At 36.4% G+C, this 19,741-nt stretch overlaps 1 protein-coding gene across 1 annotated transcript; it reads right to left on the bottom strand.

Annotated features, from left to right (window-relative positions):
• Positions 1–6,733: 6,733 nt before the first annotated feature.
• MCHR2 (melanin concentrating hormone receptor 2) lies at positions 6,734–18,180 on the bottom strand. Its single transcript, XM_088534624.1, is given in 4 exon segments — positions 6,734–6,878; positions 7,136–7,340; positions 8,458–8,735; positions 17,999–18,180. Coding segments are annotated over 4 exon segments (810 nt in total).
• Between the last annotated feature and the right edge of the window lie 1,561 nt (positions 18,181–19,741).

Below are 19,741 nucleotides of genomic sequence, written 5' to 3'. Positions count from 1 at the left end.
GGTGCCCAGGTAACTTGAAGTGGTGAAAATATAATCTAATGTCCCCCTCTGGTTTTAAATGTTAAGAGTTCAAAATCTCGTCTGTTCCTGTCATTCTATATGGAGAAAAGCAGTACTAGACAGCGGATTAATAGTAGCATGAACTCCTGGTATAGTAAGATTGTGCACTCACCAAATAATGCTGAAGTCTCTGTCTACCCTAAGAAAACAATTTTGAGATAAGTAATAGTCTATCCCCAATATCTCACTTACTTAATTTCACTGAGTGTGGCTTCAGTGAGGAGCAAGACACAGCTTAGAGCACTGGGCAAATATGAAAAGTTTTTTTCTCGGACTCACATTAATATCTAGTACACCTCTAATGTGATAAATATTAATTAATCTAATTATAATTCTGCATGATTTTCTATGCAAATAGTACAGTCATACAGATGACACTGCAGTGCAGATTCCTGATACAGCTTTCCAGTGCTGGGCAGTTATGAGTTTAACTTGAGCAATGACTGTCCAGCAGTTCAAATGTAGATAAATAAATGGGAACAGGAATAAATTTTTGAAAGCGGAATAACTGTCCTTTATATATGTCAAAATGAAATCTGCAGTTATGATCTAAGATGGCTCCTTTCATTTCCCCCGCACATGCTGGCATTCAGCTGCAGACATACCAGTGCCCGGTGCCTGTCCTGCCCCTACCTGCTCTACTTGCATGCTCTGCTTTCAAATAACTTGAATTGCTTGCTTGCATATCCTGGGTTTTCCTCAAACAAGCCTTCCAGGGTTTTCTGAAACCTTATTTATAACTCCATGTTCTCTTTCTCACCTTAATGATCATATTTCAGTATATTAATTGTTCTGATCTGGAAATGAATCACCCAAGTCTATCATTCATAAACTCTGAGGCTGGTCTGCACACCACTGGAGTATTTGTCACAGTGCTGTCATGATAGCAAGGGTCCACAATAGGCTGTGGCTTATATTGAAAGATGATTCATTCCTCAGTTGAACAGTAAGTCCAAACAGCATAATCCATAAAGGCAGAAAGACTTATTTACTGGGATAAACTGCGCCCATGCAAAGACTTAGCCAACTTAGTGATAGTATTCCAGCTAGCTTAGCTGTGCAATGTGGTCCTGGGTGGTCACATATGATATGACACCACCTTGTCATGACCTTGTAACGACAAGGTGTACATCACCAGAAGTCATTACACTCAAAAAGAGGGGGTTAATTTGCCCTTGCAAGTTTCAGCATGCTCTGTCTCATGACCTCCATTTCCATCACATCTCATGGGATTTTTCTGAGGTGAAAAAATCTGTCCAGGCTGAAGAGCTAGGATGCAACAGCAATTCTCCTGGGTTCAAATTGCAACTATTACCTTGTGCTTCAGCACATGCAGTTTAACAGTGAAAGGATGCCCTGCCCATTGGGCAGCAAGTCTCTTTCTCTTGTTGCCCAGTTGAAATACTCAGATTTATGACAATACAGTTCTATTGATTTGGCTGTAGATTTCACAAATAATGAGGAAAACTCACAAAACATGATAGCAAATTGATATCATATAAATGGATATGGCAGAATATGACAGTTCAAAAGAACATATGCATAAGGACCTATGTTTTCAGTTTGTGTACTTTGCCAAGGCACTCTGATAGCAGACAGTAGTCCAGGACCTCAGCAGTTGCTTAAAGCCAAGTCATTAACTGGAATGAAATATAGCTGCGTGTGTTCTGATGTCTGGTGTTCCTTACAGCTGTAATTCAGGTGTCTCATGGGACTCCACATGCACAGAGAAGTTTACATGACTTTTTTCCATACACTATGTCTTCCACTGCCAATATCTGTCATTTTCCTTTTAAAATTTTGTACCTTTTGTGTAACAGTTTGCTAGAATCTAAATGCTCATTTCAAACAGTCATTGAAATCATTACAAGGCTTTTCCAATATTTACTTTTCTGTATCTTTTAAGAACATTAAGATAAGACTTCTGATCCTCCACTGCGCAGATCAGTTCTTATTCTGACAACACTTGTTTCAGCTTTCACTAAACATATTTTGCTTTTCATAAACTTGGAATGAGGCTTAGGATTTCTTTTCACTACACCAGCTTATATTAGCGCAAATTACAATTTAGCAGTCTATTTAATTAGGTAATTTGCTTTACTTCATAGATGTTTGATGCTGTACCTCATTTCTCATGTGGTACCAGCAGCTGAGCTTCCTTCACAGAAAGCTAGGTGATGTGCCTGACCTGCCAGGGAGAGAACTCTATAGAAGCCTGGGGATTCTGAAGCATATTAAATAGCTTCAGTCTTAATAGTAAACATAAGCTTAAATACCGTTTTTGGGTAGGTCACATCCCACTGCAGACTTCTCTGACCTGTAGTTAAATTGACGCAGGAACATAGTTGTATGCAAAAGAAGCTTTTTAGATTTACTTCCTAAACTTGTATTTCATTAAAAATCCATTTTCTCAATTGAAAGCAATTCTCTTACATCTGACAGTACAGCAGTTTATCTGAAACACTGGATTTTGTATCAGGTGGACTCTTCAAAGCTATTTTCTTGATCTTTTTATGTGTCTGTTGGAATCCATTTCCCATATGGGAAAATGATAAGTAACAGATCAACTTTCTTAAGCTTAATTATACCAGTCTTCAAGGATCAAATATTTCAGGCAAAATAATAAATTTGTTTTTGTTTTGTCACCTATATCTTCACAGGACCCAAATATTTGATTTGAAGGAAAAGAAAAATTGAATCATCAGAGCCATTTTACGAGCACAACTGTCTAATATTGTGTAAATCCTGTTCCACTCTATTCCAATTTCACTGTCATCAGGATAGTATTCGAATGCTTTATAATATTGCAGTAAGTGGCATTTATTAACATTTATTATATATGGGTTCTCTCTACATGTTCTATTTATAAATAGACACATTAGCGGTGATTCATTTAATCAAATGCCAGCAACTGCAGTACAGATATCTATATCTGAGCTCAGTAAATAAATGGGAATGATCTCATTCTAATTCAGAAGTCTACAATAAATCACATGAATTGCCCCAGACATATTTTTCCCTCCTTAGCTATAAGGATTAACATAGTGTTGACAAAACCTTTTCCTCATTTCACCCCAAATCTGCTACGATAGCATGTTAAATTATGTTCTGGATAAGAATGAATTAAGTAATGGTAGCTTGATTCAAAATTTAAACTATGCTGCTCTTCTATACTAGCAACAATCATAGGAGCAAACAATGATTTCCCAGAGCTACTGACTTTGAGTAGATGTTCGAATAGACTTACTGATATTAATAGAATCGGTAATGCAATATGGTATGAATTGACTTATGATCAGGTATTACATTAGGTCCCTTATAAAATATTGCTCAGTTATAGCTAAGAATAAGATATTAGTATTCATTTTTGCTGGGTTAGTCACCCTGTTAGGAGGGATGACACTCTAGATCAAGCTTCTGCTGACGTAAGGAGGGTCATAAGCTAAAGACGTTTTTCCCTTGTGCCCAGAAACAATCTTAGGCTTTGAATTACAAATTCAGAACTCCTTGGGAGAAACTAAATGTTTAAACAGCATTTAAATACAAAGGAGAACATGCATCACCTAGCTCACCTGCTTGAGTGGGTCACAGAGGATCTGGGAGGCAGGACCTGCACCTAGGATTTTCACAGACTCATTGAGTGCCTTCGTCACCAGTCTGCCCACTGTTGTTGCCTGCAGCTCTCGCTTATGGCAAGTTTCATTACAAACTGTTTTGTTTCTGAGAAACAGATGGTATTTTTCAACAGAAAATTAATTAGCACATTTTTTGGAACCTGCTCTAGTAACAATTCTTCAAGCTTCAGGAATTTTTCGCTGTATTAGAATTTTCAACTGAATCACTCAGTGTATCTTGAATGAATATATCTGTAGAATACACGCTGGCAGGAAGCTGATTGTTGGTGTCAATTAGTGGGGTTGGAACAGAGGTCCAAAGACCAAGGTTCCTAACACTCTGCTGCTACAAAGTGCTTTCATTCTCTTTTTTTTCCCTGATATTCTAATGAATGGTAGCATTTAGAAAGCATCACAAATGAAAAATGGAAAAAAAGTGCTCAGATTTAACTGAATCCATTTGTTGTTAACTACTTTCTTTCCATATTTTCTCCCTTTAGTGAAAACACTTTCAAGATCATATTCTCATCCTTTCAATAGAATACAAAGAGATGATATGTTCCTCCTTTCTTCTTTGCTGTATCATCAAATCTCTCCTCTCTTGTGTCGTGACTCCTGATTTGCAGAAAGGGAGGAAGACTGAATTTGGGAGCTTGAAGTTAAAAGGGTGAGATTTGGTCTAAACAAAAAGGCGTTTGTCGTTGCTTCCTGACATACATTTATGATGTCATTTTCAGTAGTGCTTCTTTTCAGTTTTTAGGGTAGGAGAGACAATAATGAAATCATTCATCCAAAAATATAGTGATATTAATTTTTGATTGGCAGCAATAACAGGTTTGGATCATTGCTGAGAGCATGATAAAGATTCAGGAGTTTGAGATCAACCTGCATGAGGACAAAACCAGGGCTTCTGTGAATACTGGGGGTGTTCTCCTGTGGACAACTGTGGCAACAAATTTCAATTACGTACATTGAAATGGGAAGGTGCAATTGTAACCACGAGTCCCTTCAAAACCCACATGATTAAAACAGTGGTAACCTCTAAACAAGAGTTCGCTGAGGCACTTGAAGAAATGTCACGTACTACAGGGCTCAGATGTGCTTTGACTGGAAGAGCGCTTCCAGCTTAGCACCACCAAACCCTGCTACATTTGGGAAGCAGAAGGGGATAAGCAATCTGCCACTACCATCTGGAACTGAACCCTTGAACGAATATAGGACTGCTATGGTGTGGTCACAGGGGATGTGACCCCGTTGGTCATGGGACTCATATGGGGTTGTTTAGAAAGTCTGCAGTGCACTTTCCATGATGCGGTTCTTGTACCTCTGTTTTCTCTTAAAGTGTCTAAAATTGACCTGGCAGTGCTTTTGATTGTTTATCATCTTGGTAATACAATGTCACCAGCTGGGTATAGCTATATTTGGAGTTTTTGTCTGTGTTTCAAAGTCTTTAAATATGTATAAAATAACCTCAAGTACCCTCAGTAAACTGGCTTTCTTAGACATGGAAGTTGCTTGACGTATGTTTAATGGAAATAACTTTTTTTTTTTTTTTTTTTTTTCAGCAAGATAAGAGCAAAATGGTCTTACTGCTTAGGCAGTGTGTCTGCCTGGTCCCTTCTCTTGCCTGGACAACAACAGCTAATAAAACAGCCTTGTGAGTCACCAGTGTGTGCCCCTCAGGACTCTGGTTTTGTGTGGCAACACAGCCTGTGCGTGTGTGTGTGCGTGTGAGTGACTAGTGCTTTTTAAGACTAGATATATATGGGCATTTTAGAAATTTATAGGTGCTTATTAACATTTCTAGTATTGTGTTTTGTCTGTTGTATTTTCAAAGTTAATCCTGACTGTGTAGTTAATTTGTTTTCAGTTAATTATGTGTTGCTAATAAATCAATAAACTGCATCAGTTCTCACCTGATGAGTGAGTTCTCAACTGTATGAGTCAGGCAGTTTTTACCTGTAAGAAAAATTTGATTGCCTTCCCTCCAGAGCCGTGGAGCCCTGAGTGATATTGTGGATAGTCCATGTGAGAAGGCATCCTTGTCTTTCCTTGTCATTCTCAATAACTCACAATTGGCCTGTCCCACTGCTCTATGTTGTACTCTGAGTGTACCTGTCCACGTTCCTGATGAGCGCACAGTGCAGCCAGGAAATCAGGGCTCCTGTAAGAGAGATAAATTATGTATGGAAGTATGTATGGCTTCCTCTTGGCCAGGAAATGGCTTGCACTGAATTGTTTTTCTCCACAGGGGCCAAGTTTATGCATGAAAGATTTGCATCTCCATATTCTTAGTGTTATGTAGCCATGTCAAACAGTATGCGAAAGTAGGGCAAAATAGAATATGCTGCAGAGTGCCAGTTCATAGGCAATCATAGTCTGTTGCTATCATCCCGTTTCACAGCATGCAGAGAAAAAGGGAGGATGGGGCAGTACACACTGCCGCCCAGAGCATCTGTACACACTGATGCTCCTTGGAGATATGTGCACTAGAAGTCAGGGAAAAATGGAATGCAAGGTCCTCAAAAGCTGGATTATTCAATAAATCTCATAGCCTTTTCGAAATGAGCAAATGATTTCAGAATGCTCATGCAACATGTTTTGTTTTTCCAGTATTTCCAGGTATAGAAACTATATAAAAACTGTAGAAACCCATTTTCTATTCTGCCTTACACAGTCTTCAAAATCTGAAGTCTAAAGATCAAGACATCTGAATCAAGATATTGTTGGGCCCTGCTGAATTTGAGCAAATTCCTTTGGCAATTTGTGCATTTCCATTAAAAGTCTTGGGATTCACTTTCTGGTTTTATGCCTCTTTGAAGACTCTGAAGAGTCTTAAGATGTTATTTATTTATTTGTCCTGCCTCCCAGCATAGTCAACAACCATTTTTTTATTTTGTCTAACAGATAGTGGCTAGCATCATTGAGCAACTTGGTAAAATAAGTAATTCTATTTGACAACATACTGAAGGAAACAGCTAGTAAGACTTGAAAGTAAATGCTCTTTGGAGAACAGCACCTGTGAGAGTGTCTTCAGTTGCAAGAACAACTGCAGATAGTCACTGCTCTACCACCAGTGGTGAAGGTGGTTGGAAATGTGTTGGCAGAAGAAACAGGGAGGCGAGGTGGAGGTTCTTCTTTCCTGACCAACGAGTGAACGAAAAGTCATCATTGCTACTGAGCTCCCAGCTGGGAACAACATTGCTTAGGGGCAAAGGAGAAAAGTTATGTTGAAAACATCTCAGGAACAAGTCATATATGCAATTTTTGTATTTTTATAAAACTTCACACAAGGGTCCACACAGCCAAGACTGATTTTCTTTTAAGGCAGGAAGCTGATGGACAGCACGAGAAAAAGAGAAAAAAAGACACTACTGCTCTACAGCAGCATTAGACTTAATAGATGACTCCTAATCAAATACCAAATGGGTATAAACCCACCCAGGGTTTTAGCATCTTACATCATGAGGAGAGTTAGATCGAAAGCACAACTCTCCAGACCATCTTGGAAATTTACCACTTTTCAATAGACCCATACAGGGAAGACCAGAGTAAGGGATGCCACCCATAGACATAAATTAACATGAATTGTCTTTGATCTTGTTCTCAGGTTGGTTAGGTGAAATACCAATAAAAGCACATAACAGTAACATGATAGAAAAATGACTGAACAGTTAGGCTAGTACTTTCAACTCTAAAATAAAAACTCTAAAAATAACCCTGTCAAGAGAAGGAAACAGAATATATATTTTTATAAATTATCTAGTACTACATGTGAGAAAGTCATTTATTCAATTAACTCACTTAATGTTCAATAACTGTTGTAGCTGCTTATACCTTTGGTCATGATGTTCCTTAATTACTATGATGATAGGTTTTAATAAATTTTACCAGATTAGCATATAAGAGATAGAATTTAAAAAAATCCAAGATAAAAGAAATAAGCATAGAATGTGAGATGAAGTCAGTTATGGAATAAGACTGGAAAAACTGTAAAATGTGCAAGACCATCATTTTTAGAAAAAGTTACAGGATTTTCTGTTATATTTGAATTCTAAGATTGTTCAAGACTGTTATAGCTACAGCAGCAGAATTTAAATGTTTAGTCTTTGTTTAACTCAGGTACAACTGAAAGAGTGAAGAGAAAGAGTTGCTATCTCAGAAATAACCTTTAGTTAGCAGCAATTTATGCTTCAAAACTCATCTGTTTCATGACCTTCACATTTTGTAAAATGTTACAGTGAACTTTAATCCATCAGATCAGAGTGGATTAAAGTCAGAAATCTTTGAGCTGAAAGGCGATTACTAAATGCAAAAACTCATCTGACATAAAAAGAAAGTGAAGAGGCTTTTTTTCCCCCTTTTTTTTTAAGGAGTATGTAATGCAGGGTAGGAGTAAAAGTCCTTGATGGCACTGCTTTTCACTTCCAGATGACGCCTGACCACCTACTACCATGGCTTCTGAATCACAGATACATAATTTGCTTAGGAAGAATGGTCTTGGAGCATTTAGAATATATGCAAATATATGTGAATATATATGAATTTATTTCTTTTTGCTTTCATCTTTCGCAAACCCTAGTTCTAGCTCCTGGGACAAGCCTTGGGCCTGGCCAGAAGGGACACAGTGCAAGAAGTATGAATAGAGGTAGAATTACCCTCTGGATCTGGTTCAGTCTGTGGATGTCAAACTCACTTTGCTTTGTAAAGCATTTTAAAGGGAGATACTGAGGTGACATCTGAGAACCAGAGTGACACAAATGCTGGCACAACCCAAGCTCACTTCTGTGCTGTGTAGGTGACCTTCCATCAGCACAGCTCAGATCACCAGAGTCCTGGTTCAAGAGGAGGGTTGCTCGGTAAATTACTGCCAACTTAATGATGGGATCTGTTTTTGCTCTCACTTCTGCATGTGACAAGAGGCGTCCCACTGAGATGCTTGGCCAGCTAATAGGTACCCTTTGCCACCAGCTTGTCAAGAAAACTAGCTGTGGCACAGGTGGAAGTTTCTCAGCAGCAGCATTGAAGGTGTCCTCAGTGCCACCAAGCATCTGCATCTCCCTGTTAATAACAAACAAGAAAGCTAAATGAAAACTTTCAAATGTCAAATTGTTCCACAATACGTATATATACATATATATACATTATATATATGAACATGTATATATATATATATAAAGGAAACAGGACAGTTTTTGAAGAAGATGTCTAATGTCTTTCAGTTTGTATGATATAGTTCCACAGTTTCTACCCTTTTCTGCTATATCACTCATGTCTTTTTCAGGCATTATGGAGGAATTTTAGGAAGCAGCAGTTAAACCTAGGTCTCTTGTGGGAATTACAATGATTTCTGTTAAAAAGACTGAAATCCCTGATTTCAGATGCCTTCAGAGAAATCTTTTGAAACTGTAATCTTCTGAAATTGAGTGATTTACCTGCTATTCTATGACTAATTATCAGGAATGTAAATAATCACAGTTAATTCTGTCCTATTGAATTTGTTTCGGAGTATCTTCTACAATTCAAAAGGATAAAATTAAAAAATATTTAATATTGGTCAAGTTTTCACAGATTTTTTTCTGAGTGTATAGTAGAGCAAATTGACAGTCCAGTACACCAAAACTGTTCAGCAAGTGTTCAAAGTAAAGATAATTTCAGATACTGCCTAATAAATATACCTCACCGTATTTACATGGTATCCCGCAGTTGCACTCAGATGCTTGCTATTTAAGAATACTGACTTGGAAAGTACATCATTCTTGCTGATGGCATTTTTTCAGACACTAATACTTCCCGTGTGTTTCTGAACCAAGATCATTACACAGGTAATAACTAACAGGAGACACTAAGTCTCTGTCATTCTCAAGCAATGCATTAGCTAGAAGTAAAAGACTCTCTCCCAATTCATTGAATATTTATGTTGTTCACAATTCAAGGGAGAAAAACAGCAGAAAAAAAACCACAATAAAATCCTGCAGTAAAATGTCTTCAAAATAACATTTCTGTCTTAAAAGTATTTCATGATAGTAAAACAAGTATAGAACTGTAATATCCTGTTGATCATACAGGGTATTGGAAGGAACAGAGTTTTATAGAATTGGACGGAATTCTAGATTTAAGCTATTGGTTAAAAACATACATGACATACGTGTGTGTATATGCACATAAACATATACACATAAAATCCATTGCAGTGCATGCAAACTGAGCCTGCTTTTTGCTTTCAGGTACTCTGGTACATATGTACATTGACTGTAACAGTGTTGTGAATCTTCTCCAGTGCAGCTGAGGGGAGAAGCTTTTTAAGTGACTGTTGAAGGATGTGTTTGCCAGTCTGAAACCTCAGACAATGGCATAAATAGTCCTGTACTTGTGCCAATAAATAACTGGAAATACGGCTAACTGGACAGCAGTAACTTTCAGTATCTGTCACTCCTTTGCTGCAATGCTTTGCCTGTATAAAACTAGAATAATGCTTCTAAATTTATGTGAGCTGAATACAGAAATATCCATCTGATATAGATCAGAGGGTCCTGGTAACATTGCCTCAAAGTCCTTGCAAAGTTGCTTCAGGCACTACATTTACTTTGTACAGACCCACAGTTCACCAGGTTACAAGAGCATGGAACCTGCAACACCTCAGTTGCTTGATATTGCTACCCCTTGGCAAATGAAGGTCAGGGACCATGGCATAAAATGAAAGATTAAAATTTGATGTGATAAGAATTTATTTTTAGTCTTGCCTGAATATTGATATGAAATAGATTTCTTTCACAAATCCAAGAGTGTAGCAACAAAGTTCCTGTCACTAAATGAGGTTAAAGTCATGGCCATTTTTGCTAGAGTCAGCAAAAGGCATTTCTAGCCTACAATATTTTAAAAAGATATGTCTAATTTCAGTAATTCTCAGTTATAATGGCAGTGACAGAAAGTATAGCTTTTTATTATTGTGCCTACAAAAGACTAGAAACTTTTAAAAGAACAAACTTTTCAGAAATCTTCTGCATTTTCTTGTAAGAACTTATTTGTACCGTTTTTAGCATGGCTGCTTCTCCTATTCCACTGGCTGCCTCATGGAGACAGCTTTCATCATCTAACATCATCTCCTGGCAAAACAGGTGAACAACACTACAACTCTTTGTAACACCCTCAGCAGAGCCATGGAGAGTGAAGAATGAATAGTGAAAAAAATGTTATAATGGACATTGCAAAAAATCACTCTCTAAACTATGAATTAAAGCAAGCCTTTAAAAGAAAATGAAAGTGCATTGGATGGAAATAAGGAGTCTGGGGCCAGCACCCAGCAGTGACATTGCTGGCTGGCATGTCGGGAAGTGCCTCTTTTCCCACTGGCTCAAGGGAAAACCTGGTGCCTGCAGGTGGGAGGTGTAAAGCTCCTTAATGCTCTCCTCTCCTCACAGGATGTGTTCTGTGAGACTCCCTTTTTGTTTCACCCTGCTTAAACTCACAAAACATTTAACTGCACAAACACAGAGCCATTTTCTCTTGTATTATTTGTGTGTCACACAAAGGTTGTTGAGACAAATGCATATTCACAAAGATTTATTAGCAGTGTCTGATGGCATACAGTTACTTTTAGGGTAAAAATAAAAATGAAGAAGAAATCAAAAAGGGAAAAAAAATCTTCCTAGTGGCCACTGGGGAAGAGAAGTGACAGCAGTTCTCCAGAGGAGCATCCTCCACCGGGCGACCTCTCTATTGCAGCAAGTGCAAGGCCAAAAGGGTAAGGGCACAAGAGCGATGGCATGGGAAAAAGGGGAAAGGGCTGAGAAACACTGCTGCAGCAGCTGGGCTGACCTAAATAGTCACCCTAAGGGCTTCTTAAGCAGCTTTTGTCTCCATTCTTTTTCAGGGTTATTCTTCTATTGGCTGTTTCAGTATGGATTTAATTTTCAGCCTATTGTCTGATGATGGGAAATGTATCTTAAGAGTTTAGGTTCTTCCTGACATTATTATTCATGCTTTGGAATATTTCTTAACTATCATATTTGTTATTCTTTAATATTATTACTGTGTATTATTTATTGTCACATTGTAGTTTATTGGCACTATTATTATTATTATTACTGTTGTTAATTAACATCAATTATAACAATAATACTACATTTTAATTTATTGTCTGATTGGGTTAAAACATCCCGTACTTAAGACTGCCCCAAGAGATCACAAAGTGCATTACTATGCAAATGGTTGTTGAGACCCTAAGCTATATGTGTATATGTGTGTCCTCTTTAAGAGAAGAGTCCTATGACTTGCTTCTCAGGAAGGTTTATTTTAGCTATAGGCACAAATTCTGCTACCAAGGTTTCATACAGGTTTAATTTATGTAAGACTTGCCTATGACATAAATGTGAATCTCTATTAAAAAAATATGTTTGATGGCAGTTTGGGAAATTTTCTCATAAATTTTAATATGTTTACGCAGCTTGCATAGATTTTACAGCTTGTTTTTTATTCCATATTAAAATGAGTAATGAAAAGCAAACTTTTATGCATTGTACCCCTTATAAATTGACCCTTACAGCTCCATAGAGACAGCAGCTGTTCTTGCTACTTCTTAAGATCTTATAAAGAAATGTGATTTTCAAAAAGAAATGCTGAAACATTAAAGTCTCATTTAGACCAATGCATGACATAATTCATTTCTATTATGAGGTTGAAGATTTATGAAAATAAATAAAAAATCATTTTCCAGCAATATGACAGATATTAATTTGCATGTGGTAGTCATTGTATGCAACTCAGATTTTTGGAAATGCCTTCCCAGTTCTGGTCTGCTTTTACCCTCCTTTAGAGGTGCTTTTATTTTTGAAAAACCTGAAAGAGAACACAGAGCTGTCCAAAGCTGTTTCAGTCATAGCATTTAGTAAGGCATAATTTTATGGGTTTTGTTTTTTTTTGTGTGTGTGTGTGTGAATTTGGGATGATTTTATTGTCAAATAAAATCTGATAAACCCCACAGATTATTTTTCAAAATAGCAGGTAAACTCTTTTCATCTTTTCAGCTAATGAAGGCTCCTGGGTACATTCAGAGGTGCTTTTCTAAAACTATCAGTTTGAGAACTTATTACGTGAAAAAACTTTGTTTCTCTTGCCATTTATACTTTGGTAATTGGTATTAGAATGAATAAACACAATGGAAGAGAAGTAATTCGTAGAACTTTCCCTGGGCAAGTATATTTGAGTCCAAAAAAACTTGCTTCAAAATAGAAATGAAGTCAGAAGCTCACACTGCATAATTATAAGTATTTGTGAGAAAAAGAATGTCTGATAATCTGATGAAGGCAGATGATATGCAGTTAACCAAGGACAGAATCTTCCTTAAAGATGTAGATAGGAGATTTTCAAGTGCTCAAAATTAAAAGGGAAAGATTCTTTGTGTGGGGGAAAACATAATATGTGACTCAATGTTTTTAAGACAATCTCATAACATTTACACCTATCTAAGAAATACAATTAAATTAAGGCTGTATGCACAGTCTTCAACTAAGTACCAAGTGTTTGGCTTTGCTAATTTCTTAATGTCCTTATGGTGAAATATATGTTTTCCTAGCTTACTTTACTGGAGGCTAAATATCCTAGCTAATTTAGGAACCCTAAACTAGGCCTGGAAAAGTGTCATACATGCAGTTAAAAGAATTCCTCACTTTGAATGACCTTATTGCATAAAAAAAATCAAAAGAAGCATAAAGCTTGTATTAAGAGTGTGTACATTTATAAAATATTTTTTAATTATGCAGCTTTCTTAAAAAAGTCCTAGTCCAGCATTTTCAGTTGAGAGCGATCTTGCCTAACTTCATTTACAGATCAGATGTCTAGTCAAGATAATTGTTTAGATTCCCACTAGGATCAATGGAGTAAGAAGGGCAAATTCAGAGACTTAATCCCTGCTCAAGACTTTTCAATGCCTAAATGTTTCATATCATCATAGATGTATTCTGAATAATCATTCTTTGGATTTCTTTCTCTAGTTGGTATCTATAATTCATTGATTTTTTTTTTTCAATTTGCTCTAACATAAAAGCTACAGGTTTATCATGCCAGCTGTAAAAGACCTATATGACCAGAGTCCCTAATTTTTTATTTTTCTTGTTGCCCTTGTTGTATGTTATAAACTATGAAATAATTATATTTCCAAAAACACAAATATAAACTAGAAGGAACAAGACAGATGAAAGTATTTATTTCACACATTTTTAATAATGTAAAAATATGATTCACTGTCATCTGGTTATGACACTGAAACCAAAGCCAAATATCTATACAGAGTATCTGTTGGCATTTTAATGACATTTGCTTGTTGAGCAAATGACGCATATGCTTTGTCAGTGTTGAAGAATGTCAGATCTCCAGGAAAGGCAAAATCCAGAACTGCTTTTCTTATAAAGTATCAAATGGTAGCATCATACTCAAACACAGGTTTCAGAAACAAAAAATAAAGCATCTAAAACTGTACTTATGCGCTATTTTATGGGAAACTTTTTCACTATCATAGATTTTCTTGTAGATCTTTGGAAATTACTTTTGGGCTTAAAGTAAGAATCTCAAATTTTCAATTGTCATGTTTATGCTAAGCATACTCAGCAGAGAATATACAGTGAACAGATGCCAAGCCCCTGTTGAAAGGGAATACAGTGGATGGCCATGAGACATATTCTTGATGTAATTAAATTAAACAGGGGGTCTTTTTTTTGATCAAAATATTCTCTAGCTGTTTTTAAGTCCTAGCTGTAGCTGACACCTCCAAATGGAATTGTCCAACAACTTGCAGCACAGTGGCAAGTGAAGAAAATTCCCTCCTCAGGAATCCAGTGGCTGACATAAAGGGAAGTATTTCAGTGTTCCATGCTTTACATCGAGGTTCAGAAAACTACACCAATTTAGATTAAGCCTTAAAAGCTAGGACACTTATTCTCATCCAGAATTTTGCAGAGTTCCATGTGGTGGCAGAGAGCAACAATATTTAAGTGGTAACTCACACAGTAGAAATTCATCTCAAATCATTCCAGCTGCATTTTGTTTTTCAGAACTTTCTTATATTTCACTAAGAGAATGATGCTTGAATTCTGCCAATATGGTCACTTTATCAAAAAATACCAGGAAAGCTGGTATTGGCTGTGTTGGCTACAGCCTCAATTTCAAACTTTTTTCTTTTCATGTTTTCAGAGATTTCTGCTTTCTCACTACAGATTTAAAAGACCTAGATGACACACTCTTGCACTTTGTCCCAAGTCTTTGCAGGAAAATATGAAATAAGGTTGGTTCCATGATCAGTTCCAGAAAGTTTCCATGTTAGTCTATTTCTCCTGAAAATCTTTTCAGGAAGTTAATTTCTTTGTAACAGATCCATCTACCTGTTAGACATTTATTTTGCGTTATATGCCTTGAATTCATTGGAATCTTCATTAGTTGAGCTAATAACTTTTAACATAACATATAAAATCTGATAACATATAAAATCTGTGATCTGAATAGATTAGCCGGCATCCCCTGGCTGTCCCTAGCTGGACAGTTCCCCACATTTTCTGCTGGTGACTCTACTTTCAGTTGTGAATAAACATGCTCTAATTTAAGGCTCAGAATGCACCTAAAAAATGCTGTGACACTTATTCGCAATCTCTAGTTTATGAGTCGCTATTTTATGACTTGCTATTGGTTATCTTTCTAAAAGAAAGCAAATTAATCTGACTTAAATTATATTTAATTCCTTTTTTCTCTTTATTTCTGTGGCACATTATTGGTTCTTCAAATTTCAAGTCAGACTAATGAAGCAAATTGCAGCTGCATGGATCATATTGCCTCCACCTTCACAAAACTATGGCTATCTGCCCAACAATCGATCTGCTAACATAATAGATAAGACGCTAACTGTAATTCTGGGGACTAGTTTTCTCAGATTGCTGGGATGAAGACCATCAAACAGGCCATTCTGGCCGACACTGAACTCTTGCAACACTTTCTGCATCATTTTCTTTTTAATTTAATAGTAACACAGCTGAACTCCCTCTGTTATCCCTCCAGGGATGAAGTTCGTTCACATATGGAAGGCCAGCCGAAAGTCACTGAGTTGGTAATGTTTAAATTAAACTTCAGTGCACAGGAATATATTCCATGCAAGAGTTATAGGGAATTCTAGTTATTCTCTTCCAGTAAGTTCCAGATAATATTAATTTAATCTTTATTTAAAATATTCTTTGCTAACTGCCAGACCTTCAAACTAAACTGGGAGGCTGAAATTCCAAGATTCTTTCTTTATCATGTACTACCATCAGGAAAGCATTTGCTACTGTAAAGTAATTACCTTTCTAGTTAATTAGAGGAGGAATTTAGTTTGTTTCATTCTTAAAAGAACTGACTCTGAAGCTAACAAAATTCATGCATGGCAAAATGTGTTCAGTGATGAGAGAATATCTTCTTTGGAGAAGATATTCTTCCTGTGGAATGTGCTCTAGTTGTCCCTGCTTCAGCAGGAGGGTTGGACTAGGTGATCTCTAGAGGTCCCTTCCAACCTCAACCATTCTGTGATTCTGTGAAGACATGATCCTGAAGAACAGTGGAATGAGATTTGTTTAGTGGGAGGTGAGAATTAGGCATGGTTATTTTTCAAAATATATCTATACTTAAAATATATTTTTATGTTATGAGTTTGAGTTTGTGGCCATCTTTTTTTCACTGATGTTTATTACCACATTAATCTTTTAATGAACTATCTACACATTCTTTTTCTGTGTGTTCTTTTCTTGTTCATGTCCATAGATTTGAATGCTTGTACTTTGCTCAAGCAAATGTGGTTTAAATAATCTTCTTCTTTTTTAAGTCATTGTCTGTCTCAATTCCCACTGTCTCTCATAATTTTATTTAAGCTAGACAAAGGTGTTTCACCAGGAAAAAAGTCTTTGTTCCTTCTCAGTTTCCTTTCATTCTACTATTTTAAAGAGCCTGTAACTAGATTTTAGAACTCAATGACTTTTATTTCTTGCTATTCACTCATACACTTAAAAAGTCATATTCCCTTCATGTCTGCTTCAGACATACTATTTCAGCATTTATTCTCTTCTGTGTTAAGATCGTGAACTACAAGGTTCTAGAGCTCAACAACTGTTGATAGTTCCAATGGAAGTTTTCTAAAGCTAAACAGATGACAGACACCTTGCCCTAGATAGGTCTTTGGAAGTCCTTCGCTTAAAGCTCCACTATGTAGAGGTGGACTCCATCTATTAATCCTTGATGAGGGTGACAAAGCCTTAAGCTTAAGCTATCATATTTCTTTATGACAAAATTTACACTGCAGATAAGTCACTTTTTCAAGATGCACACTTATGGATGTAGAGCTTGTGGTACCATCAGCTAGTTGAAAACAAACCTTTTATTTTATATATATATATATATATACATATACATATGTATATTTATAAGTGTGTGTGCATATAATAAACCAAATATAAATCTCTTCTGAAATTAAGAATCTAGAATGTGGTTTTTTTTGCATAAAGGATATCATGGTCAGATTTTATGACCCAAAGAACTTACTTCACCATCTTTAGGAATTTTACCTTTTCTAAATATAGCAAAAATAACTTAGGGTTTGCATTCCTGTCATGTAAGAATCCTGGATCATTATATTAATATTAACAAACAAACACCCTTGTTTCTAGATGTAAGGTGCTGCTGGAAAAAAAACCAATTAGTTCTAGGAGTGTACTGTAAACTGGCAAAAGTTAGATTGTGCTCTATTATAAAAATAATCTAAGGTAGAAGTAGAGGTTTCAAAGGGCAAAGAGACTATTTCAACTAATCTTAAAATAATTCTTAAAAATTTTCATTAAAAATAAATTCTTAACTCTGTAAATAAAAAAAAATTCTCTCTCCCCATTTCTTAAATTTAATATGGTAGCTAACCTTGTGCACAAGGTATTCTTTTTAAACAGGTGAAGGAAAACACTCTGCTAATCTGAATTAAGTTATCAAGAGTAGGTAAAACAGCAAAGTCTGGCTGGGAAGATTGCTATTGATTTTAATGAGAGCCAGGTTAAATGGCATGTATTTCAGTTTCCTTACATATGCTTCAAGTCAAATATGTGCTTAAATGTATTCTCATAACAGAAAAGCTAAACAAGCATATATATAGTCAGTGTCTGTACATATAATTAAATTTTCTTTAGTTAAGAGTACATGTCAGTGACTGAGGAAACATGAATAATAACATAATAAACTAGGCTTGTGTTTCTGGGCAGCTCTCTTGGTTAATGCAATCATTTATTTTTGCAGCAAATCTTTCCTGTGACCTGTATTAAATTATATACTTTATTATTGCGAACACAATGAGGATATTCCCAACTCAACCTGTTGAACAGATAATCCCCATGAGTGAAGAAAGGATGATGGTTTCTGCAGCACTGATCACCTGATGATGATGCCCTCCCTTCCAAGATATGTTAAACATGACCTGTGTACCATTCCAGTAAGAAGGCTGAACTTCATTCATTCTTCAGAGAATTTAGTTCTGTAGTAGAAAGAGCAAATAAGTTATTCATGGACGAATTATTTGAATAACAGGAGTTAAAGCTAATATTTAAGTGTACGTTACTGTTTAATGATAACTTGAATTAAAACAAACAAACAAACAAACAAAAAAACATTTCCATCAAAAGATTTTGCATATTCAGCACTGGACACAAAAGAACTGGAAGGGGTTGTTTTCAAATTAAAATCTGTGATATCTCAATCATGATTTACAGAATTTTGCAATCTAGCTAGATTTACCTTTTTAGAATCACCATATTTATCATTCTTAAAAAACCCACTGCCCACTTTTTCCCTCAAGTGGAACAACAAGTTGTGCACGGGCTAGCAAAGTGCCCTTATGGCAAAGACCAACAGCCTCCTGGGCTGAATTAAGAAGAATGCGGCCAACAGGCTGAGGGAGCTCATCCTTCCCCTATGCTCAGGGCTAGTAAGACTACAGCTAAAGTGCTAGGTCCAGGTCTGGGCTCCCTGTTTGAGCAAGCGTGGAGAAGGGCCAGTTCGATGTTAAAGAGACTGAAACATCTGTCATATGAGGAAAGACTAAGAGCTGCAACTGTTGAACAGGGAGAAGAGGAGGATCTGGGTGGATCTGATCAATACGCAGAAATACATGATGAGGGGAGTGAAGAATATGGGGACACGCTCTTCTCAGTAGTGCTCAACGGCAGGTCTAGGGTCAATAGGCACGAACTGCTGAAACACAAGTAGTTTTGTCTGAATATAAGGAGAAAAAATTCTCTATCATGAGGGTGGTTGAAAACTACAACAGTTTTCCCAGAGAGCCTGTGAAGTCTTAAAGATACTAAAATGCATCGGGACAAGGTCCTGGGAAACCTAATCAAGCTGGCTCTGCTTTGAGAAGGGAAATAGGAATAGACCATCTTCAGAGGTCCTTTCCAATCTAAGCGATTTCATAATTCTTTGAACATGTGGAATATTATATACTGATGTTAGACACATTTTTTTCCAAAATCACTTCTAATTTTGTGTGTCTATTCTGAGATTCCTGAAGAATGCAGAAAGTTATAGTTTTCTCAGCTACAAATTAGATCTGAGGGCAAAGCCATTTTACAGGTGTGTATACACCATTTATACAACTTGAGCTAATGCAGCAAAGCTGTCTTCTGCCTCATGAACTGATTTCCCATAAAGCACTGAACTAGATTAGTTTCTATGTCATATAAATTTCTCTTAACAAATGTTCCTGAAATTTTGCCACAAGTCTGTAAATCATATTAGATGCACGTTCATTACATATATTTGAAAGAAAAATCATAGTTTTCAGAAAATAAGAATGAAAATGTGGAAAAAAAACCCAAAATCCAAAACCAGACTTATTATTTATATAACCTCCTATTCCCAATGAGTGATCAATCTAACGGACATTTAATAGTAAAACATATACTGGACTAGAAATAAAATTGTGCCTGGTTAACGCTTCTATGAAGTCAATGAGTGCTATGTATTTTCCAGAAAGGGAGATTGTCATTTTTTTTCAGACAACAACAAAAAAATCATAT

This window comes from Tinamus guttatus, unplaced genomic scaffold (assembly GCF_059628265.1).
Source record: "Tinamus guttatus ecotype Peru unplaced genomic scaffold, ASM5962826v1 Tinamus_guttatus_pri_ptg000036l, whole genome shotgun sequence".
Taxonomy (NCBI): Eukaryota; Metazoa; Chordata; class Aves; order Tinamiformes; family Tinamidae; genus Tinamus; species Tinamus guttatus.
Note: the sequence above shows the minus strand (reverse complement) of the source record. Positions and strands in the feature narration are given on the sequence as shown.